A 22,545-nucleotide genomic window follows, 5' to 3' on the forward strand; every position below is an offset into this window, starting at 1 on the left:
TGTGTCCCCATGGCGTGAGTGCAGAACGGCGCACTTGTGCCAACCCCTCTGCACTGCGCAAGCCCTCCTTCAGCTCACACGGAGCCGTGCTGCTGTTGCATCACAGAAACTGAAAGGTGTTCTGAAGGCTTGGAGTCCTTGAGTCAGGGGCAATTTTGTGCTCATTCTAATGGTTCTCCATAACGGCTTGAGGACACAAATGCAGCGCTCTCCCTGAAAAGTCTGACATGGTCAGTGATGAAATTCAGAAATTCACCTGTGCCTGAGAACACTGAAGTTCTTCTTACTTGAGGTCAATGATAAGTGACATTTTTGGTTGATTGTTCCCATTATATTGTCAGGGGTTTTGTGGTATTTTTGTGTATGTATTTTAAATCATTAAGGTTAAAAAGGAGAGAAGTCAGAGCCAGGAGTAACCTCCCCCAGACCCCCTTTCACTCCGCAAGGTACCTAACATCTACTTCTAGCTTTACCTGGAGAGAGAGACCCACAACTTCAAAGCTGGCACGCCTAACCAGCCTTTGTCTACGGTCTCCCACTGTCCCCCTTCTCTGTGTATATATGTGTGTCTTTTTTCCCCCTTTCTCTTAAAAAAATTGTAAATTTGTTGGCAGACACGATGGTGTTGTATTTCAGTGAAGTACCTTGTGAACGGGTAATAATGATAATTATGTCTACTCTTGGCTTATTATTCTGTGTATCAGGACTCCCGACACGTGATGTGTGGGCACCGGGCTGCCCTTACATCTCTCAAGGCCGTAGACTTCAGTAAGGAATCAGGCTCCTCCCAGCAAACCTCACTGGAGCCAGCAGGAAATGAATCCGTCTGCCACAGATTCTTATTTAGACCAAATTATTAATGTTTCGTGGCAGAAAAGTGACTCCCTTTCTCCTTCCATATGATGAGAGCATATCTGTTTTCTTGATAAGATTGTGGCCAGCCTGGCTTTCGCTCTAGAAGGGTAGATAAAAATTATTCTGCCTGCAGGCTACAGGGATGTCTGGTTTCTTTTCTCTGTGTCTGTGCCAGAGTGTATCTCCCTTATTCATCTCACAAACTGTCTTTAAACTTAATCACACTGAACTTTTTGTATATGTTTGCTTGACAATAAATGGGTCTGGGGATGAGGGGGGGAGTGCAGAGAAAAATACATCTTTATTAGGAGAGAAATAAGAAACCACTCTCTTTGTTTAGAATAACCTTTGGTTAAATGTGCCCAGTTATATTAAGGACAAAATTTGAGAAAGTTTTCTTTTTTCTTTTTTCTTTTTTTGAAAAATACCAAGATAATAATTGGAATGCAAATTAGTTTCAGCAAATTCTGTGATAAAAAGTATTTTATCATTCTACCACCAACTCTGTCTTGTCTCTAATATAGACCTTCAAAACGTATTCATTCTCCTGGGCTCAAATTTTCTATGCTTTGTAACTTCTAAATTCATCACTCTTTAAAACCAAATGAAGTTGTTACAACTTGGGATAATTGCGTATGAGGAATAAAAAAATCCTATAGATGTATTAATATCTATTTATTTTCTTTTTTAGGTTACATTTACAACTTTATTTTTTAGAAAATTAATATAAAAGTTTTTTAAAGTAAATTTAAATTTAAGCTGTAATACTTAAAGATGTTTTGTTTTCCTCTGGTCACTTTGCCCTGGAGCGGAAAAACAGTTTCGACTGAGGGATAATCTCAGAGTCCTGTTCCTCACAAAATGCTTCCCTTCCTCTCCTGTAGCTGGTTCCCCGAAGCATCACAAAATCTGTCATTACCAATTAATGGTGTCACGCTTCTTTACCTTGATAAGCTTGAATTTCAGGTTTTGCACTCATTCCAGCATTACTTTCCATCTCTGTGGACGAGCTGCTGGGCCAGCAGGTTGGGGGTGCAGTGTGACGAGGGGTACCTTGTCTTAATCTTCTACGCTTAGACCTTCGGCGTGGTAAAGCCCTGCCTATCTGTACGTCAGACCTCTGGCCTCCCCAGCCTTCCAGACACAGCTGGGAGCCCTGAAGTCTGTGGGAGGTGTGGGGCACGACGGAGAAGCCCTGTGGCCGCCGAAATGATTGCCTCCAGGTCCAGGAGCTCTGTTCGTTTAGCCAGAATCGAGCTCAGTCGGACTGCTCTAATTTGAAGCCTATTTAAAGTAGCTCGGTTATCTGGTTTCCCCTCTAGAGAAGATAGAAATCATTGGAGGAGATAGTCTCTGCTCAAGGCCGGCGTGCTCGTGCCAGCAAGACGTGGTCAGAGCGGGCCGTCGTAGTGGGAAACAGAAACCCTAACAAGTGGCTCAAAGACAGCAAAGCATGAGTTTAGATCCGCGTGGGGTGAGCCCTCGTGTTGGCGTGTACCTCGGGAGGCCTCGGGGGTAGCCCCGTACCCGTGACGAGCACAGGCCGTCGGGTAGAAGTGAAGTCGTTCCATTTAAGAGAACAGTTTGATTTTTTTCAGAAAAAGTTTATTCAAAATTAGTTATACAAAGTTGGCCCTTGGCGGGACCAGGTTTCTGTTTTCTGGGAATCACACACGGATTCATATCACGCTTCCTGATCATTTTCCGAACCAAACTGTGCTTATGACAAAGTCCAGATTGGTCACCCGCTACTCTGTTTGCCAAACCTGATCCGTATCGGTCTTCTGGCTAGTTCCTGTAACTAAATTCTCCCGTAAAAAATAAAAAATGCCTCATATTCTGATTACTTTTGGCTCTCCATTTAAGGGATAAGTACCTACTTTTGATATTCATTCAGCATAGTTTTGTTTCTGAACTTCCATAGGCAATAAAAGCTATTACAGCAACATATTACCATAAACATCAAATCTTATAGCCATTATACACCACTCAGTATCCTTCTCTTCTGTCTAAAACATGATGCTGTTTCCTGTTTTCCAGTCTCTGCTTTTCTGTGTTGTTGTTCTTCCAAGATCACTACAGGTGATGAGTGGAGTTTTCATTATCATACGGTTTGTTTTTGCTCGTATTTTCTTTCCGTGATCTAGATAGCTGATTGGAAGCTGCAGCTGTTAAACAAGCCTGTCAAAGACGTCATCTGAAATTCTCTACTTCCCTTTTTAGTTCTCTGGTAGGGCGAAATCTCGATTTACTAATGCCCTGCTGTCCCCTTTGTGTGAAGACAGCCAGATGCACAGGACACGTCCTCACGAATCGAGCCCTGGCGCTCTGTCCGCACAGCATCCCCAGCCCTCACCCTCTTCAGAGTTTAGACCAAATGCAAGCAACATTTGGAAGCCATGCACTGTCTCCTTCCACCCGGCCTTGGTTTCCTCCCTCTCCTTTCTCGCTTTATAAAGAAGTATTGTCCCCACCTCCTTTCCAAACAGGACCTAGTGGTCATTTTTATTTATTGTTTGAAATGTTATCACCACCATGCTTTTTCACTGAAAGCCTGTCTAGTTGTGAGATATACATCTTTTTCCTACTCAGTTGAAGAAATTTTCAGCATGATTGAATGAGGGGTGAGGCAGGAGGGAAAGAGGATGGACCGTGTACAAGTAGTTACTCAACAGGCCTAACTGGGGCGAGCCGAGCCGGCAGAGCGAGCAGGAGACGCTCGTGTGGACCGCTGCCCCAGCCCTCTCCTTCCCGGCCTCTCCCTCGTTATGCTTCTCGCTTCTGCCAACTCTGGCAGTGGATCTCACCTCCAGGGACACATTCTTTTTTCCTGCCTGAAGTGTGGAAAAAATTTCTTGTTGTCAGAGTTCTGTTGAAATAAAATTGGCATTTGGAAGAAGCCACATTTGCTGGGAAGCTTAGGAGGGGCACCGCTCACAAAGTGCTGAAGGGAGCAAGTTTGCGGGGTGTGGGCTGGGAAGAGAGAGGGGTGAGGGAGCGCGGGGGTCGGGGCTCGGTGCGGCTGCCCGGGCCAGGCTTCAGGGGAGTGCCTCAGTGCCAGGGCGAGCAGTGTTGCCCACAGCCCTCTTCATCCCCTTCTCTGGTGCTGCTTAGAAACACACCCCTCGGGGCGCCTGGGTGGCTCAGTCGTTATGCGTCTGCCTTCGGCTCAGGTCATGATTCCAGGGTCCTGGGATCGAGTCCTGCATCGGGCTCCCTGCTCAGTGGGAAGCCTGCTTCTCCCTCTGCCTCTGCTGCTCCCCCTGCTTGTGCTCTCACGCTCTTTCTCTCTCTCCTCCCTCCCCCCCTTCACTCTCTCCCTCTGTAAATAAATAAATAAAATCTTTAAAAAAAGGGGGGGATCAAAACTCATAGACTCCTTCCACTAGATTCCCTATGTTTCAGTAATAAAAATTATTAAAAACAAAAAAAGAAGAAGAAGAAAAGAAAGAAACACACCCCTTTCCCTACCCCACCCACCAGCAGGGACTGACTGCACCAGAGTAAAATAGGTCCGGAAAACTGCATTATAACAAATGCTCTCCCCACCTCATTTATTTGTGCCTGTCCTGGGCTGCTAGGGGGCAGCGACTGAGTCAGCCCCACCAGGCGCATCAGAAACCAGGGCATAGACTAGGCAGCCAGCTCCAGCGGGGCTGCTAGGGCTGTGGGGACCCTACGGAGCATAGGGGAGGACTGGGTGTTCTCCTTGTGTGTATTCTTCTGTTTTCATCCTCCATCCCATCTCCCCTTCCAAGAAACTAATGAGCAGTTAGGATTTCTCTCTGAAGCCAGGCTCATCTGTCAGCCTGCTCCAGACTGACTTCCACGACCCCCACCCTCCTGGGTCAGGGCTGGACCTCTACGACCTGAGGCGGTGGGTGCTGAGGGCACATTTGTCATTGACTTGCTTGTGTGTGTAGCTCTCCTAGGAGACATCGCTTTTAATTGTCCTTATACCATTGAGCCGAGCCCAGAGCCTGACCTGGATCGACTGCCCCATAAATGATTGTCACACGAAGCAGGGCTCTAGACCTTGTGAGCGCTCCTTGACGCACATTCTCTCCAGCGTTTGTTCTTTCTGCTGTGAGGAATGGCTGGATTTGTGTTTGCGTAAAATTAAATATGTTTGTATTAGATTCGTCTTCCTGTGATCCTTAGAAAAATGTGTTTTAAAAACAAAATAAATAGGATAGTGAGAAAATTAAAATGCTTTGGTGATCTAAATACTTGTGAAGTACATTTTTTTTAAATAAATGTTACAAAATATTTTCATGAGTTCCAAGTAAAGTTAAGAGGGGATCTACTGGATTTTTGGCTAAGTGCTAAAAAAAAAAAAGTTCTTTAATGCCCTGTCCAAATATTTCAACTTAAATTTACTGGTAGCTATTTCAGAGGAAGATGGGAACTCTGCAATCCTTTGTTTGTTATAAAGAAAATGTTTTTGTCTTCAAATGTTTGAGGAAGGATTAAAGGCAATTTATGACTTGGGTAGAAAGTAATAAAAGTAGTAACAATGGAGTGTCTTCTAAGCTATCACCATTTTCTGGAATTACTAACAATATCAACTCAGCAGGCATTTTACGTCCAAAGGGAATTGCTTTCATTTGTCATGCTTTAATGTAAACTCTAGGGTCAGTCTTGTAGCCGCGTGCTGGATCATTTCCTCCGTTCCGCTGTTTGAAAACAGGATTCATTCAGTTGTACGGCAGAGGAATTCTGCCATTAGATCTTTTACTGCAGGCTCAAGAAACAGATTTATGATTCATTTCTTTCAGGAAATAAGCTTCAAGATCTGCATAAAATGTCTTTTATTAAGATAAGTCACCGCCTTTTCATTTTTCCAGGAATGCTCCTTTTTCATTCCCAAGGGAAATCATAATCATAAAGAAATTAACCTAATAGGTGATTTTCCTTTTTACGGTACCCCTTTTTATCAGTATCATCCTAGTTTACAGATTTCTTATCATTTGTTTAATTCCAACAATCACATATACTTTTGATAGCATTTTACAATTTATAAAGAACTTTTTAAATAAAATTGCTTTGATCTTTGCAACAATTCTGTCTAGTAATCATCATAATAATAATGCTGTTATATTTATTAAGCAAGCCCTTTTACTATTTGAGGGAATACGAGAATCGGTGGTATCAGGACATTACCCAGCATCAAACAGCAGGTCCAGAACTCAACGAAGAACTTACCTCCAAATGACATCCTCTCTTAACTGTACATCTGACAAATTCAATGCTGTTTTCCTTGGAAGGTGTTCCCAGAAAGAGCTCCCAGAAGTGTCAAAACATTATTATTGCACACGTTCTGTTTTCTGTTTTCGAAATGGTTGGTTCTGTTGCTTAATGAAGCTCAGTTTTGTAAGACCGGCCCAAGAATTCACTTTTATGCATGGGTAAGTGTGACTGTGGAAAATGAATCTGAAATAATTTTAAAATAAGCACAAGAGTTTGTGTATGATACTCTAATTATTTTAGTGCTTCAGATTTATGTAACGGGCCAATCTTATTTATGTAATGGAGTCACTCTCAGTACCGTCACCTGAAAATGATGGATATTTCCTTAATTTCTTCTACGTAAGACTCCTTTAATATGGGATGAAATGTGATATGAAATGTTTAATGTGTTTGTAGATCATTCCATTCAACACCCTTTGATTCCAAGATGAGAACCCCTGGTTGAAATAGCCTCGAGCTCTAACGTTCAAAGTTTTTGAATCCATGTCAGAGAATGTTCCTGTGTATGTGGTATTATTTTCTCCAATAATTCAGTCCTTAACGAGTTGATATTTGCTCACCTACCATAACGTGGATTGCGCCGATCTGCATAGGTCTTTGTTTAAATACATGTGTCTTCTCTCCACTCAGAGTAAAAGAAGCGGAAGAGGTGTGCAGGCAGAAAAAGGGGAAATCACTTTATAAGATAAAACCGAGACATGACTCTGGAATTGTAAGTATTTAACTCTTCTCTTTTTAACTTGTGATTTGCTTTGGTTTTTAAACACTGTCTTCACAATATATACAAACTCACGTAATAACATTTTAATTATTTTCCTCTTAAGTGTGAGAGATTCTCTCTCTCTCCTTTTCTTTATGCCTTTAATCAGGCCCAAAGGCTAAGAGAATCTCAGTGTCTAGCATCCGAAGCTTAAGAATTAAGACAAATCTACTAAAGGAATATGCATGGACCCAGATAGGTGGGCGTCGGCAGGAGCTGGAGGGCAGCTTCTCACTTTCCCCATTACACCAGCATCACCAGCACAGGGCTGCATTTGAACCCAGCGTGGCTGCTATCGTTGGACTAGCACCACTGGGATCTAAAAGATGATGGGAAGTGCCTTTGCTCACACTGGGGGGCTCAGGCCTGGCTTGTACCCATGAGGGGCTTCTACGGAGTTGGCTGGGCAAAAGCTGTCGGCCGGGAGGCTGAGTTTCACAAGCTAATCGAAGGTTCTTCCTTGCCCACTTCCTTCTCTAAAATGCCGTGTTGTGCACCCTGGAAGGCAGGGCTTCATAAAAATGACGAGTTTTCCCTTGTTTTGGATGTTTTGAGGGTGTATCACTTGGTACCACAAGACTAAGTAAACGATGCTGTTTTAAAAGGAAAGTTGGGTTCGGCCTTAAAATAGGAGCATTTTGAATTGGATTAATCTAATGTGGTCTAAATGGAAACGATCAAAACCCAGGTTGGAATATGATTAAACTCTGATGAAACCCTATTTAGAAACAGGAAGTAGATCTTCATTTAAAAGGTATTTTCCCTTTAGTTTCTCTATATCAAAATTAATCTTCTTTAATGACAAGTATTATATTATGGTTTAGTTTATTTTCTTTTTGATTAAAGTACAACCTTAAAGGTGCTTTGAATGAGGAGGAATAATTATTAATTAACCTCAATCATGCCATTATAAGGCTAGAAGAGAATTAAATCGTATTAGCCATGAAACGAAGCAGCCCATTCAGTCCTCATATTTCTGTATTTGTGCATAGACTTGAGAACGAGAAAGGTGAGTTGACACTTTTTCATGTTGGTTAGAAGTTAAATTTTTAAAGCTTTTTTTTTCCTCAAAAATATTTATTTGGTGATTTTGCTGGTGAATATTCTTTTTTTTTTTTAAAGATTTTATTTATTTATTTGAGAGAGAGAGAGAAAAAGAGAGCACAAGCAGGGGGAGGGGCAGAGGGAGAAGAAGACTCTGTGCTGAGCAGGGAGCCTGACGTGGGGCTCAATCCCAGGACCCTGGGATCATGACCTGAGCTGAAGGAAGATATGTAACCGACTAAGCCACCCAGGTGCCCCTTGGCTGTTGAAAGTTCTTAAAGATAAAACAGATTTTATTTATATCTTTTTCTCCTTTATGGGCTGGTAGATCTTTAACCTTTTCCCAGAGAATTTGATCCAAATGAAAAGATCTCGCTTGGGCTGTTCTAAACTCCGTACATTTTTTAAAGTTCTTCTTTCTAACTATAACTCTTATCTGGTGCATTTATTTTCAGAAAGCAAAGATAAGCATGAAAACCTGAACAATGAAAAGCAGAATGAGTATGAGTCACTGTAACCACTTCCACAAAATTCAGCTGACCTGAGGGCGGGAAGGAAACTACATCGTTTTGTTCATTTTTCCTCTTGACCTCTTGCATAATCTTTGTGTTTTCTAGACAGTGCACTGATTGTTGAATTTCACTGTACATTCATGAAAAATGTAAAAGCAGTAGATCAGTGGAGAATTTGACACCTTTTGTTTTTGTAAAGTTTATGGTATTATATCGATAGACCAAAACAGCATGTATAAAAGGCAATATTTGCATTAATGCTGAACATGCTAAATGTTAACCTAAAATTTACTTTTGTGAGAATATTCCTTATCCCAGCAAAACACTTTCCTTTCTACTGACAGCCAGTCCTCCATGTCACCGCATTTCGATTTATGGTTAAAATGTTATTTCTAGTGAATTGTTTGTATCAGTTACATGTCTACATATAAATTTTCTATTTTAAAATTTAAGTCCCATTTATGTATCATGATCAAGGCTTTCCCAATTCTTGGGTTGCTTTCCCTAACTATATATTTGTGAAAGAAGATTACCATTTTTTACTCAAGTCAGATAATGAATAGCAGAAATATAGCAAAAGGTAAACGCTTTCCTATAAATCACCTAATATAGGCAGGAATCAGCGTTGTAAGTTTAATGAGGGCTTTTATCAGCCTGTGTTCTTTGAGACCCTACATAAAGCTAATCTTCAACTAAAATAAATCAAACTAACGGTGTGCCTCTCTATGACTTTGCCATCGCCTTCACAAAGAAAACGTGACTCAGTACTTTGAAGGCATCTAAATAAATGATGCTCATAAACTTGCCAAACATGACTAATTGTCGCCCAAAAGGGGAGGGGAGTAAGGTTTGGGATGGATTGGCATCTGCTAATTAAACTTACCTGCCTGAGTATTTTTACATGATTGGAATTGTCTTTACGTGTTATAGCAGGTGATTAAAAGCTGTAAAATGAGTATATAATGACTTGTTATCTGAAGGAGCTTAGGAGAGGATTTTCTTTTATTTCACTTTGAGGGGTAAAAGAAAGTAAATCTCCCACTCTTCGTGAGAGGATGTTAACGTCATCTCATGATGCACCGTGATGGTTTTATCTAACAATAGTACGTAGGGTTTGTAAAAAGTCTTTTGATGATATTTGTTGGGGGTGATGGTTGTTGCTATTTCTTGCTATTGGAAACCAATTATGGAAAGCAACTTAAAAAAGAAAATGTTCCAAATCATAACTATGTTTGCATTTATGTAAAGTATGGTCTCTTTTAGTTTGTAGTTTAAGTGCAAAGAAACAGGAGTGGATTTTGGTTGTTGTTTTGTAGTCTTCCTGTCTCCTTCAGTCCCTCCAATGTGTATATTACCATTCTTCACTGAAATAATAGGGCATTTAACAAGGATCGCTATGTGCAATACTGTATTTAGTGTTTCTATTTCAATTTTTCTAGGATGTTAATTTATATGAAAATAAAATGAATAATAAAAGAGTCCTCTGCCTATTGTGTGTATATTGCCTAAGGGTGCTTGCAAAATGCAGTCATCATATTGAACACGGGAAAAATAAGTTAGACTCTGTGTTTGAAGATTTTTAAAAAGTTCTTATTTCAACGTTAACAGTTGTTAGTAGTTGAGTATTTGCAAAAAATTGAAACGCTTCTAATGCAATCTTAAGGAAGAAGTAATTCCCACTTATGAACAGAAATATATCAGTATTTAAGAAATCCTTTATCCAAAAGTTAAAAGTTAGATGCAAAAATTCATTAAATACAGATTAAGTGGTGAAGGGCCATTGGAAGATGATAAGGCAAAAGGGAAAATGGTGCAGATGGGAGACATATAGAAGAGGAAATAAAGGATGAAAACTAAGAGCTCCACTAATGCACAAGCATGACGAGTTTTCTTCCTCCGTAGTAAGCTTTGCGTTTAGGTCTGTTCATTTTTCAGTATAAACTCCTTCATCCCCTGTACATTGACTTATCGTCTACTCTGTGTCAAGGCATGGTGCTATAACCGAACGTCTCAAAGATTCTCATCAAGTTGTGGGGGGAGAATATAAAGCAACAATTATGGTTCACTGTAATGTCCCATTCAGAAAGCACCAAAAGCTGGGGTGCCTGCCTGCCTCGGTTGGTAGAACATGTGATCTTGGTCTCAGGTCGTGAGCCCCATGTTGGTAGTGGGGTCTACTTGATAAAAATTCTGAACGGAGGGCACAAAAGCTAAACCTAGAGGGATGAGTGGGTATTAGGCAACTGAAGGGAGAATAGGAGTCTGCAGACGGAAAGACAGTGCTCAAAGCCACATCAAAAGCATCATTTCTTTTAGGGCTTTGACTTAGTGCAGATTAGCTAGAGGGAGGGAGCAGAGCATAAGATTCAAGAAAGAATAGCGAGAGATGTTGCTAGAGACATAGAAAAGATTTTTATAGTAGAAACAAATGTAATGTTATGACACTTTGGGGTCAGGAGGGTCTTGGAATCATCTATGCCCGTCCTACTCATAGCAGGGGAGTCAACCAGCAGCACGGACATCACCCGAGAGCTTGTCTGAAATGCAGTCTTTCCAGATGGCTGGTGAGGAGGGGATGACGAGGCACTTCTGAGAGAGGTAACAAACTGAGGGGGAAAAAGTCATGGAAAACAGATGCAAAATAGCCTGCCACACCTGTAGAGGAATTAGTTCTACATCAAATAAGAGGTAGCGTATAAGGCAAGGTAAGTGGTAGGGGGCTGGGGTGGGATCAGGGGCTAGATCATGGAGGTCTTTATCAAGAGGAAACAGTATGTAGTACATTGTGGAGCCAATAAGGTATTTTAAAATAGTAACATGAACTGGTTTTGGTTTAATAAAGCCCATTCTGGGGTCCGTGTTGAGAAATATGAGCCTGGAGGCCAGAACACCTTTAAAGAAACTATTGCAATTCAAAGGAAGAAATAGGACTCGATAATAGTAGTAGAGATGGAAACTTGGCACTGAAGAAAAGATACGTTAAGGAGGTAAGATATATGTGAGAACTTCTTAAATCTTGACATGTGAGAAATAAGAAAGCATATTGAATTTAAGAGGACAATCTGGTTTCTTGACTGGGTTATTTGGCAAAGTACGTCTCTGCATCAGCAAAGGTGATAGGAGGAAATGCCTCAATCAAGTTTCTTCAAAAATGTCAGTGTCTTAGAGAAACCTGATAAGCCTATATGAAAAGCAACTCCCAAGTCTTTATCTCCCCAAATCTGCTTCATTTTCTTCAGAATACCTGATATTATATAGTTATATAGTTACTAGTATATAGTCTGTCACCCACTCATGTTTAAATCCAGAAAGACAGAGACTTTTTTCCCTCAGGACTAAATCTGTAACCTTAAAAGCAGTATGTGGCACTCAATAAAGATGTATTGATTTAATGAATAAATAAATGAGAGGAAGAGAAAGGAGAAGTTCCGGGCTGAAAGGGAATGAAGAATCCATAATATGTGCTGGACATGCAGTTGGTATTTCTAGTAGCTGGGAAATACTGAGGAGGAGCTCATGAGAGAGGTTTAATTCTGGAGATGTTGAGGTAAGAGCCATCTATATTCGGGTGATAGTTGAAATCAGATAGCTTGTTGAAATTGCCTGGGAAATCGGGAACAGATTTTTTTTAAAAATCACTGAGATGGGGTTGAAACCAGTGTTTGAAAGAGAAACAGAGAAATAGAGAGATCACAAAAGGAACCTCAGAAGATTCACCAGGGAATGAAAAGCAGAGGGACACGAAGAAGTAGTTTTGCAAAGGTCCGAGTCAACAGCCCTTCAAAGAGAAACACTCTCCATTGTCACCATCCTTTTGCCCTTCAAACATACTACTATGGTAAATAACAAATGTCGTAAAATATACATAATGGATTGACTTATTCAGTACTCTGTTTGAAACTGTTTTAGAGAAGCAGCGTAGAAAAGAGATTTAAAAAACAAAACAAAGCACGTACATGAGTTCTGGAGTTCTACTTCTGGTATGACTCAGTAAGCTTCTAAGAGACCAACCCTCCCCAGATAGTGACTGTAAACTCGGAACAAAATAGAAAAGCAACCAGTTGGAGGCCCTGGTCAATGAACAAAGGAGGCAGGTCCTGGGGCGCAGTGAGGATGGAACTTAAAAGACAACAAATGGCCTGAGGGCAGGCTTCAGTAATTGTACAGCACTCTGCAGGGGAAAAACTCCCAAACCAGCTATCTTTTTGGCCAGACGACATCATCTTTAAAGTCCTGGGGGTGGGGGGGTCAGAGAGGAAAGCCCCTGTCGACCAGAATTCTATATCCCATGAAAATATACTTCAAGACTGAAGGTGAAGGAAAGATACATGCATTTATAAGAAAACCACTCGTATTTGTTACGAGTAGAGCTGTACTACAAGAATGCTAAAGGAAGTTCAAGTTGGAAGAGAAATGATACCAAAAGAAAGTGTGCATCTTCAGAAAGGAACGGCAAACATCTGAAATGGTAAATACCTAGGAAAATATAAAAGACAAGTTCTTTTTGCTTTTAATTGATTTTAAACACTGACGGTTGAAAGCAAAAAATATATAACACTTCGTTGAAGAGTTCATAATGTTTGTAAATGTAATGCATAAAGCAATTTCAAAGGATGGCACGGGATGAAGGAACAAATTGTAAGATTTCTACATTTTACATGAAGTAGTAAAATATTAATTCCAAATAGACTGAAAAGCTAAGGATATGTCCTCTCAGAATGTATAGTATAACCCTTAGTGCAGCCACTAAAACATAAGGGAAAGAAGTATAGCTAAAGAGCCAATAGATAAATTAAAATGGAATCAAAATATATTTGAATACTTGGGGGACAAAAAAGGGCTAGGGACAACAGATTAGGACAAAGGACAAACAGCAAGACGACAGCCTGAAACACAACATTATCGACGATTATTTTATGCATAAACACTAGAAGGCAGAGATTATCACAATGTCCTTTTTTTTTTTGAAAGGAAGCATTATGCTGCCTATGAAAACACAAATTAGAAAGATACGAATAGATATAGTCATAAATATGTATGCACTGATAACAGCTTTAGAATAAATGAAGTAAAAATGGACAGAATTAAGGAAGAAACAAACAATTGCATAATCATAGTTGGAGGTTTTAATACTCTTTTCCCGCCAACTACTAGAACTAAACCACAGATCAGTAAGGGAAGGGGAGAAGGGGCTGTAAACAGGGAAGGAGGGAGTGCAAGTGAGTAAGCAAGGAATCTCTATAGGGTAACGGGAGCTAACCAAGCCCCACTTAGGGAGGGAAACAAGCTAGTTTACCACCAGAGATGTGGGACTGGAGTGGGACTTACCCACCAGTGAGAGTCAATCATAAATAATTACCAAGGATGCCACACAATATGGCAAACAACGCAGCGGGTACGCCACAGCAGGAGAAAGCAGAGAAAGCCCCGAAGAGCACACTAGGGCCAGCTAACTTGTTGGCCCGTGTCTACACTTGCAATATCTCCAGTACTACTGCTACATAGGAGCCAAGTGTCCCCCCACCACCACCAAAAAATTCGTTCTGAACAGGAAATGGATGGAAAGGACAGAAAATGACTAGATACAGAGAGCTAAGGGGAGGAAGAGCAGGAATACCTCAAGACAAGTCTGCAAAACACACTTCCCGCAACACTGAAGACAATTGTCAATAAGAAAGAACAAACCAATTCAATAAATGAAAACAAATTCACTTTCAAAAATGCAAATAGGGTAAATTTACATGAGTTAATAATAACTATGTTTAGCACCTGCAAAGAATTTGAAATATATAATCATTGAAATAAAAATACATATGTAAGCAAATAATTCTACATGGACTCAAGAGATCATTAGTGATTTGGAAGAGAGTGTCAAGGAATTCACTGAAATCATATCACAGAGATAAAACATTTTTAAATGTGTAAGAGGAGTTAGGTGCAGGATGGACTGAGAACCCAATCAGAGAGGCATCCCATAAGGAGAAACTAAAAGAAATGGTAGAGAAGCCAGATAATGGCTTGAGGGATGGCTGGAATTTGAAGAATCAAAGAAAGACATGAATTCTCTGCTTGAAAAGGTGTAACAAATTCCAGGCAGGATAAATACTGATAAATTTGCACCTAGAAAAGTCGAAGTGAATCTCCAGCCACATAAAGACAAAGTTTCAAGACCCCCAGAGAATATACATCTCCTTCAATGGAATGATAATTCTACTGATAGCAGATTTGTCTTCAGCAACAATAAATATTAACAAAGGGTAAGTAGTACCTTCAAATTGTATAATGAAAACAACAAATCAAGACCATTATACCCAGTTCCAGTATCACTCACATGGAAGAGGAGATAGATATTTTCAGACATATGAAAACTAAGGGTTTACTACCCAAAAACCTCACCGAAAGAGCTGCTGAAGGGCACACTTCAGCAAAGACGAAAGATAAAGACAAAGTTGGGATATAAGAAATCACGGGGAGCAGAGAAACTGGTGAAATACATCAACTCTAGATTGTAAACAGTAAAAACGATGACGAATACATTCATAAAGGGGACTAGAATTTTAAGTAACAAGATGAATAGGAGACATTAAGGAAATAATTCAAGCATGCTAAGGATCTTGCCTTAGTCTCTTCATTCATATCATTCAGAACATGTTTATAAAGTGGCTAATATGGGCCAGAAGCCGTCGTCGGCGTTGGGAGGAATGGACCAACAGTAAAAGGTCCTATCCTCATGGAACTTACATTGTGGGCCGGGGGGTGCGGGGGTGGGAGAGACAAACAAAAAAAATCATGAAAAATAATGTAAGGTGCTATGACAGCAAGGTGACCGATATTTTTTTTTCACACCAGAATACCCTCGAGGGTGCAAGGAGGTACTCTTATGCCAGGAAAACCTCCGTAAACCACCACCACCCCATATGAACTCTGGGGTTCGTACCACCCGGTGTATGTGCTAGGTAAGTGCTACAGATGAAAAAAAGGCAGAAGATAGCAACACTGGATATGTTTAGACTCTGTCACAAAAATATTAAATTAAATATAAGTGAAAGTTTTAGGGTATTTTTTAAAATAATGGAAATAATTAAAAACAAAGAGGGAATTAAACTATCCCTTCAACTAAAGGCCAGAAAAGCAAGAAAAAGCAAAGCAAAACAAACTATGACGAAGAGAGAGTGATTTGGGTGCTAGGTAGGAGGGCTAGGGAAGAAAAGGGACCGTCAAGGCCACGCTCCAGAACCCTGTGCAAGCCCTCCTTGTGTTATACCCCTCAGTCACGATCGTTTCCACTTCCCAGCCAATCCGTGAACTCAGACCTTGAGAGGCTGTGTTTTTTATTTTTTGTTTTCCATGAAATGCATCTTATGCATTATATAATCAAAAGCAATAGGAAGAGGCTTAAGTTTTAAAATGGTGTGATAGAGGGAATATTTACCCCTTCTCTTCTCAGAAATCATCCCAAAGCAATAAGGAGCAAAAGCACAAACTTCATCTTTGATTAAAATTAGAGGTATTGAAAACCCAAACCACAAATTACATGGAAAATCTTCCAAATGTGTGGGTACGGAAAGAGGCAGAGAAGGGATGCTCGCGGAGGCAGATCTCAGAAAAAGCCAGGAAAGTCTTCTCCAAGATGAGGTCACAGCCGTAGGTGCCACCTCGCGATCCTGTGTCTGCCATAATGGACCTTGGGACACAACTGGTGTTAGAAGTGTCTCTGTATATGGTTTATTTACTTATTTTTTTAAAGCAGGGAGGAGGCCTAAATGAGCAACAAGACAGACAAGATTCGCAGGAAGATGTCTACCAATACAATAAGAGGGAGAAATATTTCATTACTTCACAAAGAAATATTTGCTAGCTTGAAACACAGCCCGATCCTCTCCCCAACACACAGCTCCCACCGATAGCTCGTGAGCTTAACCCTCCTAAAAATTATTCGAAAATACTGTAGACCAACACATTTATGAACAGTCCTACAAAAATACCAAGCAAAATACTAGCAAACACAAAAAGAACCACAAAGAAGTGGGGTTTATTGCTGAAATACCAGAATGACCACATGTATCTGACTTCGCATGTATTTTATTTTATTTTTTTTTAAGATTTTTATTTATTTATTTGACAGGGAGAGAGAGAGAGAGAGAGAGAGAGAGAGACAGCGAGAGAGGGAACACAAGCAGGGGGAGTGGGAGAGGAAGAAGCAGGCTCACAGCGGAGGAGCCTGATGTGGGGCTCGATCCCAGAACGCCGGGATCAAGCCCTGAGCCGAAGGCAGACGCTTAACCACTGTGCCACCCAGGCGCCCCTATTATGTATTTTAAAATATTTGTGTGTGGTGAAAAATTACGTTAGTTCCTCCAACTGCTAAAAAATCATGTATGCGTTCAACATAATTTTTGATGAAAAAAGTCTGAATGATGTGAATATGTCCTTGAAAGATCAAATATCTCAAGGCAAAGTCAGGTTTGACCATAAAGGGGGCATTAGGAATGTTCCCATTAAAAGTCAGCAACAGGACCAGATGTCTACTTTCACCATTGCTATTTATCACTCTTACGATAAGAGGGGGAAAAAATTAAAAGGATAAAATTGAGAAGGTGGAGTTAAAATAATTTTTGTTTGCTCTCTATCAGATTATACACTCTGAAAACAAAATAATCAGCCAAAAATTTATTGGAAACAAAAACAGAATGTGGTAAATTGACTAGGCAAAAAGTTAACATACAGAAATCAGGAACTTTCACGTATACAAATGATATCCAATTGGAAGATACAATTGGGAAAATTCCCCACTTAAAATAGCAACCAAAAAAGGTGAATAGCATGGAATAAATTTAATAAAAAATGTGTGATATCTATATGAAAACAACGGAGAGACACACACAAAATAGAAAGGCATGTGATTGGCCATGTCAGTAATGAAGCTTTAAATTTAATGAAATCCAAATAAAAATATCAACAGAATATTTTGGGGTGTGGGAATGGCAGGAACTGGAGAAGCTGACATGAACATTTATATATAAAAATAAATAAACAAGAAGAGTCTTGAGGGTTGGGGGGTTTGGGAAAGAACAGTAGAAGGAGGAACTGGCCCAACTATATACTAAACACATTAGAAAGTGACAATAAGTATTTGTAACAGCAAAAGAGTAGAAATTTCTAAATAAAGAGGTAATATGTAAGCTTTAGAAAAGAAAGAATGTGTACTTTATGTACTTTTATAAAAGATGTACAACATTTTAAGAGAAAAAAATCCATGAAAAAGCTTATGTCTTTGTCATTTTTGTGTGAAAAAAACTAAGAAGCAAAACTGTGTGTAGGGCACTCCCCTTTATGTAAAAATGGGGGCGATGTGATTACTGAATCCAGAAACTAACATACAGAGATGGCGTCTGGAGGCATTCGTGCAGAACTGCTCACATGAGCTGCTCTGGAGAAGGGAAACTGCGGGGCCGTGGGGTGGGGGAGCAAGGTCTCTTCACTGTGACTTCCTTTGGTTCTTTTGGGTTTTGTATAATTTTGAAAAATAAGTCAATATAGAAATATATAGAAAAATATAGAAATATTTTATAATTTTGGGAATGTGGTCAATTCTGTTGAATCAAGGAGACGATCTGCTTTAGGTAATTTCTGAAGCTTTGCACATCACTATAGCAATGCTATCAGATATTGTCCACAGGGAAGATCAGGAAAATTCCCACCCTAGACCACTCTGGAGATTTGTAAGGGTGGGAAACCAACCTTGCTTGTCTGTTGCAGGAATGAAAAAAGAAAAAGAAAAAAAAGTCAGGGTGGTCTGTAGGCCACTGGACACATTTTCTCCTATGGTGGTCTGATTGTTACAGTAACATTGGGCTTTTTATTTCACAATGGCCCATTTTGGTAATTCTTATGCAAAACCCCATTCACTTCAATTTTGGAGTTACTTCATACAGCCCTCATTGACTTTATGTAAATGTTTCTAATTTATGGCTATAATCCTATCGTATATGGTAAATTTTCCAGAAATTAACATCATTCTCTTATCCATGCAATGGATCCCAGGACAAACCCACTCCTTATGGGCTAATCAACAATGAGATTTTTCTGTTGGTTTTAGGCCTTTGGAGTCAGACACTGGCAATATGCTTAAGCCATGTTATAGAAAAGCCATATCACACTAAAATTCAATTAATCTAAATTGGGCTCCATAATAGTGATTATTTCATATCTGTATATGTCACGTGGTAAATGCTATCTGTAACTTGTCAGTATATTCTTAAATTAGGGAGCTCATTTTTTCAAGCAAAGGGTGAGAATCAAGAATTTTATTTAGTTTACAGAATTTCAGGATAAATCCAGAAATAGGCCCCATCAGTACAGATCCTTCTAGCACATGGACAAACAGACACGTGGTGCTTATGGGAACTCAAGTTGTATATTGTTTGACTCCCCAAAAAAAACAAAAATTAGAAAAAATACACACCACCACAAAACAAAAACAGAAAGCAAAAAAACTACAAGATGTAAATATTTGGATAACTCAAACCTTTTTGCTGAACTTTCAAACATCAAATTTAGAGGTTCCAGCCTTGATTAGACACCCAATTCATAATTTGGTATCCAGTACGCAGTCCCCCGACATTAGCAATTGTCCTCATGGGTATGGTCTTGTTAGAGGAAGAATGTCCTCGCAGCAGAATTTTTATGGATGGAGGTAGTGGTTGGGAACTCTTTGTGCCAGGGTTTTAAACACACTTCTTTCCTTCAGGATTGGAGTTGGGGTTGGGACTCAAGCCGAGAGTGCTTCATCAGGAAGGAGTGGCACTGCTCAAATAGCAGAGAGATGCACAGGGGAGGGAAGGATAGAAGCATTGTGTAGGACAAGAGTGGCTCAGCAAAATGATATTAAGGCCCCACTTTTTCTATTAGGTAGTGAGCAGACATTGCCTAAAGAATGTCACTCATGTCCTTTCTTCCTATTCTTTGTAAGTACAGTTGACCCTTGAGCAACATACGGGTTAAGGGTGTCAACCTTGCGCAATCAAAAGTCCCCTTATAACCTAACTTCTGACTCTTCAAAAACTTAACTTTTAATAGCCTGCTGTATTGGAGGCCTTACTGATGACATGAATGGTTGATTAACACATATTTTGATTTGATTTAATTTTAATTTTAGTATAGATAACATACAGTGTTATATTGGTTTCAGGTGTACAATATTGTGATTCAACAATTCCATACCTCACCGGTGCTCATCACAACAAGTGCACTCTTTAATCCCCATCGCCTGTTTCCCCATCCCCCCACCCACCTCCCCTCTGATCACCAGCAGTGTGTTTTCTAGAGTTAAGAGTTTGTTTCTAATTGTTAGATCCTCTTGTTGGATACACCCTTTAAGAATAATATAGTGTCCTTCTGTATCTCTAACTACAGTCTTTAGCTTAAAATCTAATCTGTCTGATATGAGAGTTGCTACCCCAGCTTTCTTCTGAGGTCCTTTGGCATCAAAAATGGTTCTCCATCCCTTCACTTTCAGTCTGGATGTATCTTTAGGTTCAAAATGAGTCTCCTGTAGACAACATATGGATGGGTCATGTTTTTTTACCCAATCTACAACACTGTGGCATTATGGGAGCATTTAGGCCATTCACATTGAGAGTGATTATTGAGAGATATGATTTTAATGTTGTCATATTGCCCGTGAAGTCTTTGTTTCTATAGATTGTAAATTTCTGTTCTGTATCACTTTTGGGTCTTTTTACTTTTATAGAACCCCCCTTAATATTTCTTGTAGGGCTGGCTTCGTGGTCACATATTCTACAGAACACTGATGAAAGACATTGACGAAGACACAAAAAGATGGAAAAACATTCCATGCTCATGGACCAGAAGAATTAACATAGTTAAAATGTCTATGCTACCCAGAGCAATCTACACTTTCAATGCTATCCCAATCAAAATACCAATGATATTTTTCTAAGAGTTGAAACAAACAATCCTAAAATTTGTGTGGAACCAGAAAAGACCCTGAATCGCCAAGGAAAGGTTGAAAAAGAAAAACAAAGTTGGGGGCATCACGTTGCCTGATTTCAAGCTATACTACAAAGCTGCTATCACCAAGACAGCATGGTACTGGCACAAAAACAGACACAGACCAGTGTAACAGAATAGAGATCCCAAAAATGGACCCTCGGCTCTTTGGGCAACCAGTCTTTGACAAAGTAGGAGAAAACATCCAGTGGAAAAAAGATAGTCTCTTCAATAAATGGTGCTGGGAAAACTGGACTGTATACAGAAGAATGAAACTTGTCCACTCTCTCACACCATACACAAAGATAAACTCCAAATGACTGAAAAACCTCAGTGTGAGACAGGAATCCATCAAAATCCTAGAGGAGAACATAGGCTGCAACCTCTTCGACATCAGCCACAGCAACTTCTTTCATGACACGTCTCCAAAGGCAAGGGAAACAAAAGAAAAAATGAACTTTTGGGACTTCATCAAAATAAAAACCTTCTGCACAGCAAAGGAAACAGTCAACAAAACAAAGAGGCAACCATGGAATGGTAGAAGATATTTGCAAATGAAACTACAGATAAAAGGCTGGTATCCAAGATCTATAAAGAACTTCTCAAACTCAATACCCAAGAAACGAATAATCAAATCAAACAATGGGCAGAAGATATGAACAGACACTTTTCCAATGAAGACATACAAATGGCTAACAGACACATGAAAAATGTTCAAAATCATTAGCCATCAGGGAAATTCAAATCAAAACCACATTGAGATACCACCTTATGCCAGTTAGAATGGCAAAAATGGACAAGGCAAGAAACAACAAATGTTGGAGAGGATGTGGAGAAAGGGGATCCCTCCTACATTGTTGGTGGGAATGCAAGTTGGTACAGCCATTCTGGAAAACAGCATGGAGGTTCCTTAAAAAGATAAAAATAGAGCAATGACCCAGCAATTGCACTACTGGGTATTTACCCCAAAGACACAGACGTAGTGAAGAGAAGGGCCATATGCACCCCAATGTTCATAGCAGCATTGTCCACAATAGCTAAACTGTGGAAGGAGCCAAGATGCCCTTCAACAGACAACTGGATAAAGAAGATGCGGTCTATATATACAATGGAATATTACTCAGCTATCAGAAAGAACAATTACCCAGCATTTGCAGCAACATGGATGGGATTGGATGACATTATGCTAAATGAAATAAGTCAAGCAGAGAAAGACAATTATCATATAGTTTCACTCATTTGTGGAACATAAGGAATAGCAGGGAGATCAGTAGGAGAAGGAAGGGAAGAATAAAGGGGAGGAATGAACCACAAGAGACTGTGGACTCTGGGAAACAAACTGAGGCCTTCAGAGGGGAGGGGGTTGGGGGATGGTCTAGGCCGGTGGTGGGTATTAAGGAGGGCACGTATTGCATGGAGCACTGGGTGTTATACACAAACAATGAATCACAGAAAACTACATCAAAAACTAATGATGTACTGCATGGTGATTAACATAACATAATAAAATTTTTTTTTAAAAAGTTTTTTTCTTGGTTTGTCTCTCTCTCTCCTTTCTTTTCCCCTTTGCTCATCTGTTTTGTTTCTTAAATTCCAAATTTAAGTTTGATGCTTGCTGTGGTTCTTCAATATGTCACTTTTATTACGTTGAGGCATGTTCCCTTGGAACCTACTTCGTTGAGGGCTTTTATCATGAAGGGGTTGTTGTACTTTGTCAAAGGCTCTTTCTGTGTCTATTGAAATGATCGTATGGTTTTAGCCTTTCTCTCGCTGACGAGGTGTATCACTGTGATTGATTTGTGAATATTGAACTACCTTCCTTCCTGGGAATAAATGCCACTTGATTTTGGTGAATGATGTCTTTCATGTAGTGTTGGATTGGTTTGTTAGTATTTTGTTGAGGATTTTTGCATCTATGTTCATCAGAGATATTGCCCTGTAATTCTCTTTTTTATAGTGTTTTTGTCTGGTTTTGGTATCAGGGTAATACTGGCCTCATAGAATGAATCTTGATGTTTTCTTTCTTCTCCTATTTTTTGGAATAGTTTGAGTAGAAAAGGTATTAAGTCTTCTTTAAAAGTTTTGTAGAATTTGCCTGTGAAGCTATCTGGT

The 22,545-nt window shown here is 39.8% G+C and overlaps 1 protein-coding gene across 1 annotated transcript in view; it reads left to right on the forward strand.

Moving 5' to 3' along the window:
* Window positions 1-9,897, forward strand: part of FMN2 (formin 2) — a 356,215-nt gene extending 346,318 nt beyond the window's left edge. Inside the window, exons 15-16 of the mRNA XM_057315375.1 lie at window positions 6,736-6,817; window positions 8,365-9,897. Of these exons, the coding sequence (XP_057171358.1) occupies window positions 6,736-6,817; window positions 8,365-8,391 (109 nt within the window). The 3' untranslated portion in view covers window positions 8,392-9,897. The remainder of the gene's footprint in view (window positions 1-6,735; window positions 6,818-8,364) is intronic.
* The last annotated feature ends 12,648 nt before the right edge of the window (window positions 9,898-22,545 follow it).

Source organism: Ursus arctos, unplaced genomic scaffold (assembly GCF_023065955.2).
Source record: "Ursus arctos isolate Adak ecotype North America unplaced genomic scaffold, UrsArc2.0 scaffold_2, whole genome shotgun sequence".
Lineage (NCBI taxonomy): Eukaryota > Metazoa > Chordata > Mammalia > Carnivora > Ursidae > Ursus > Ursus arctos.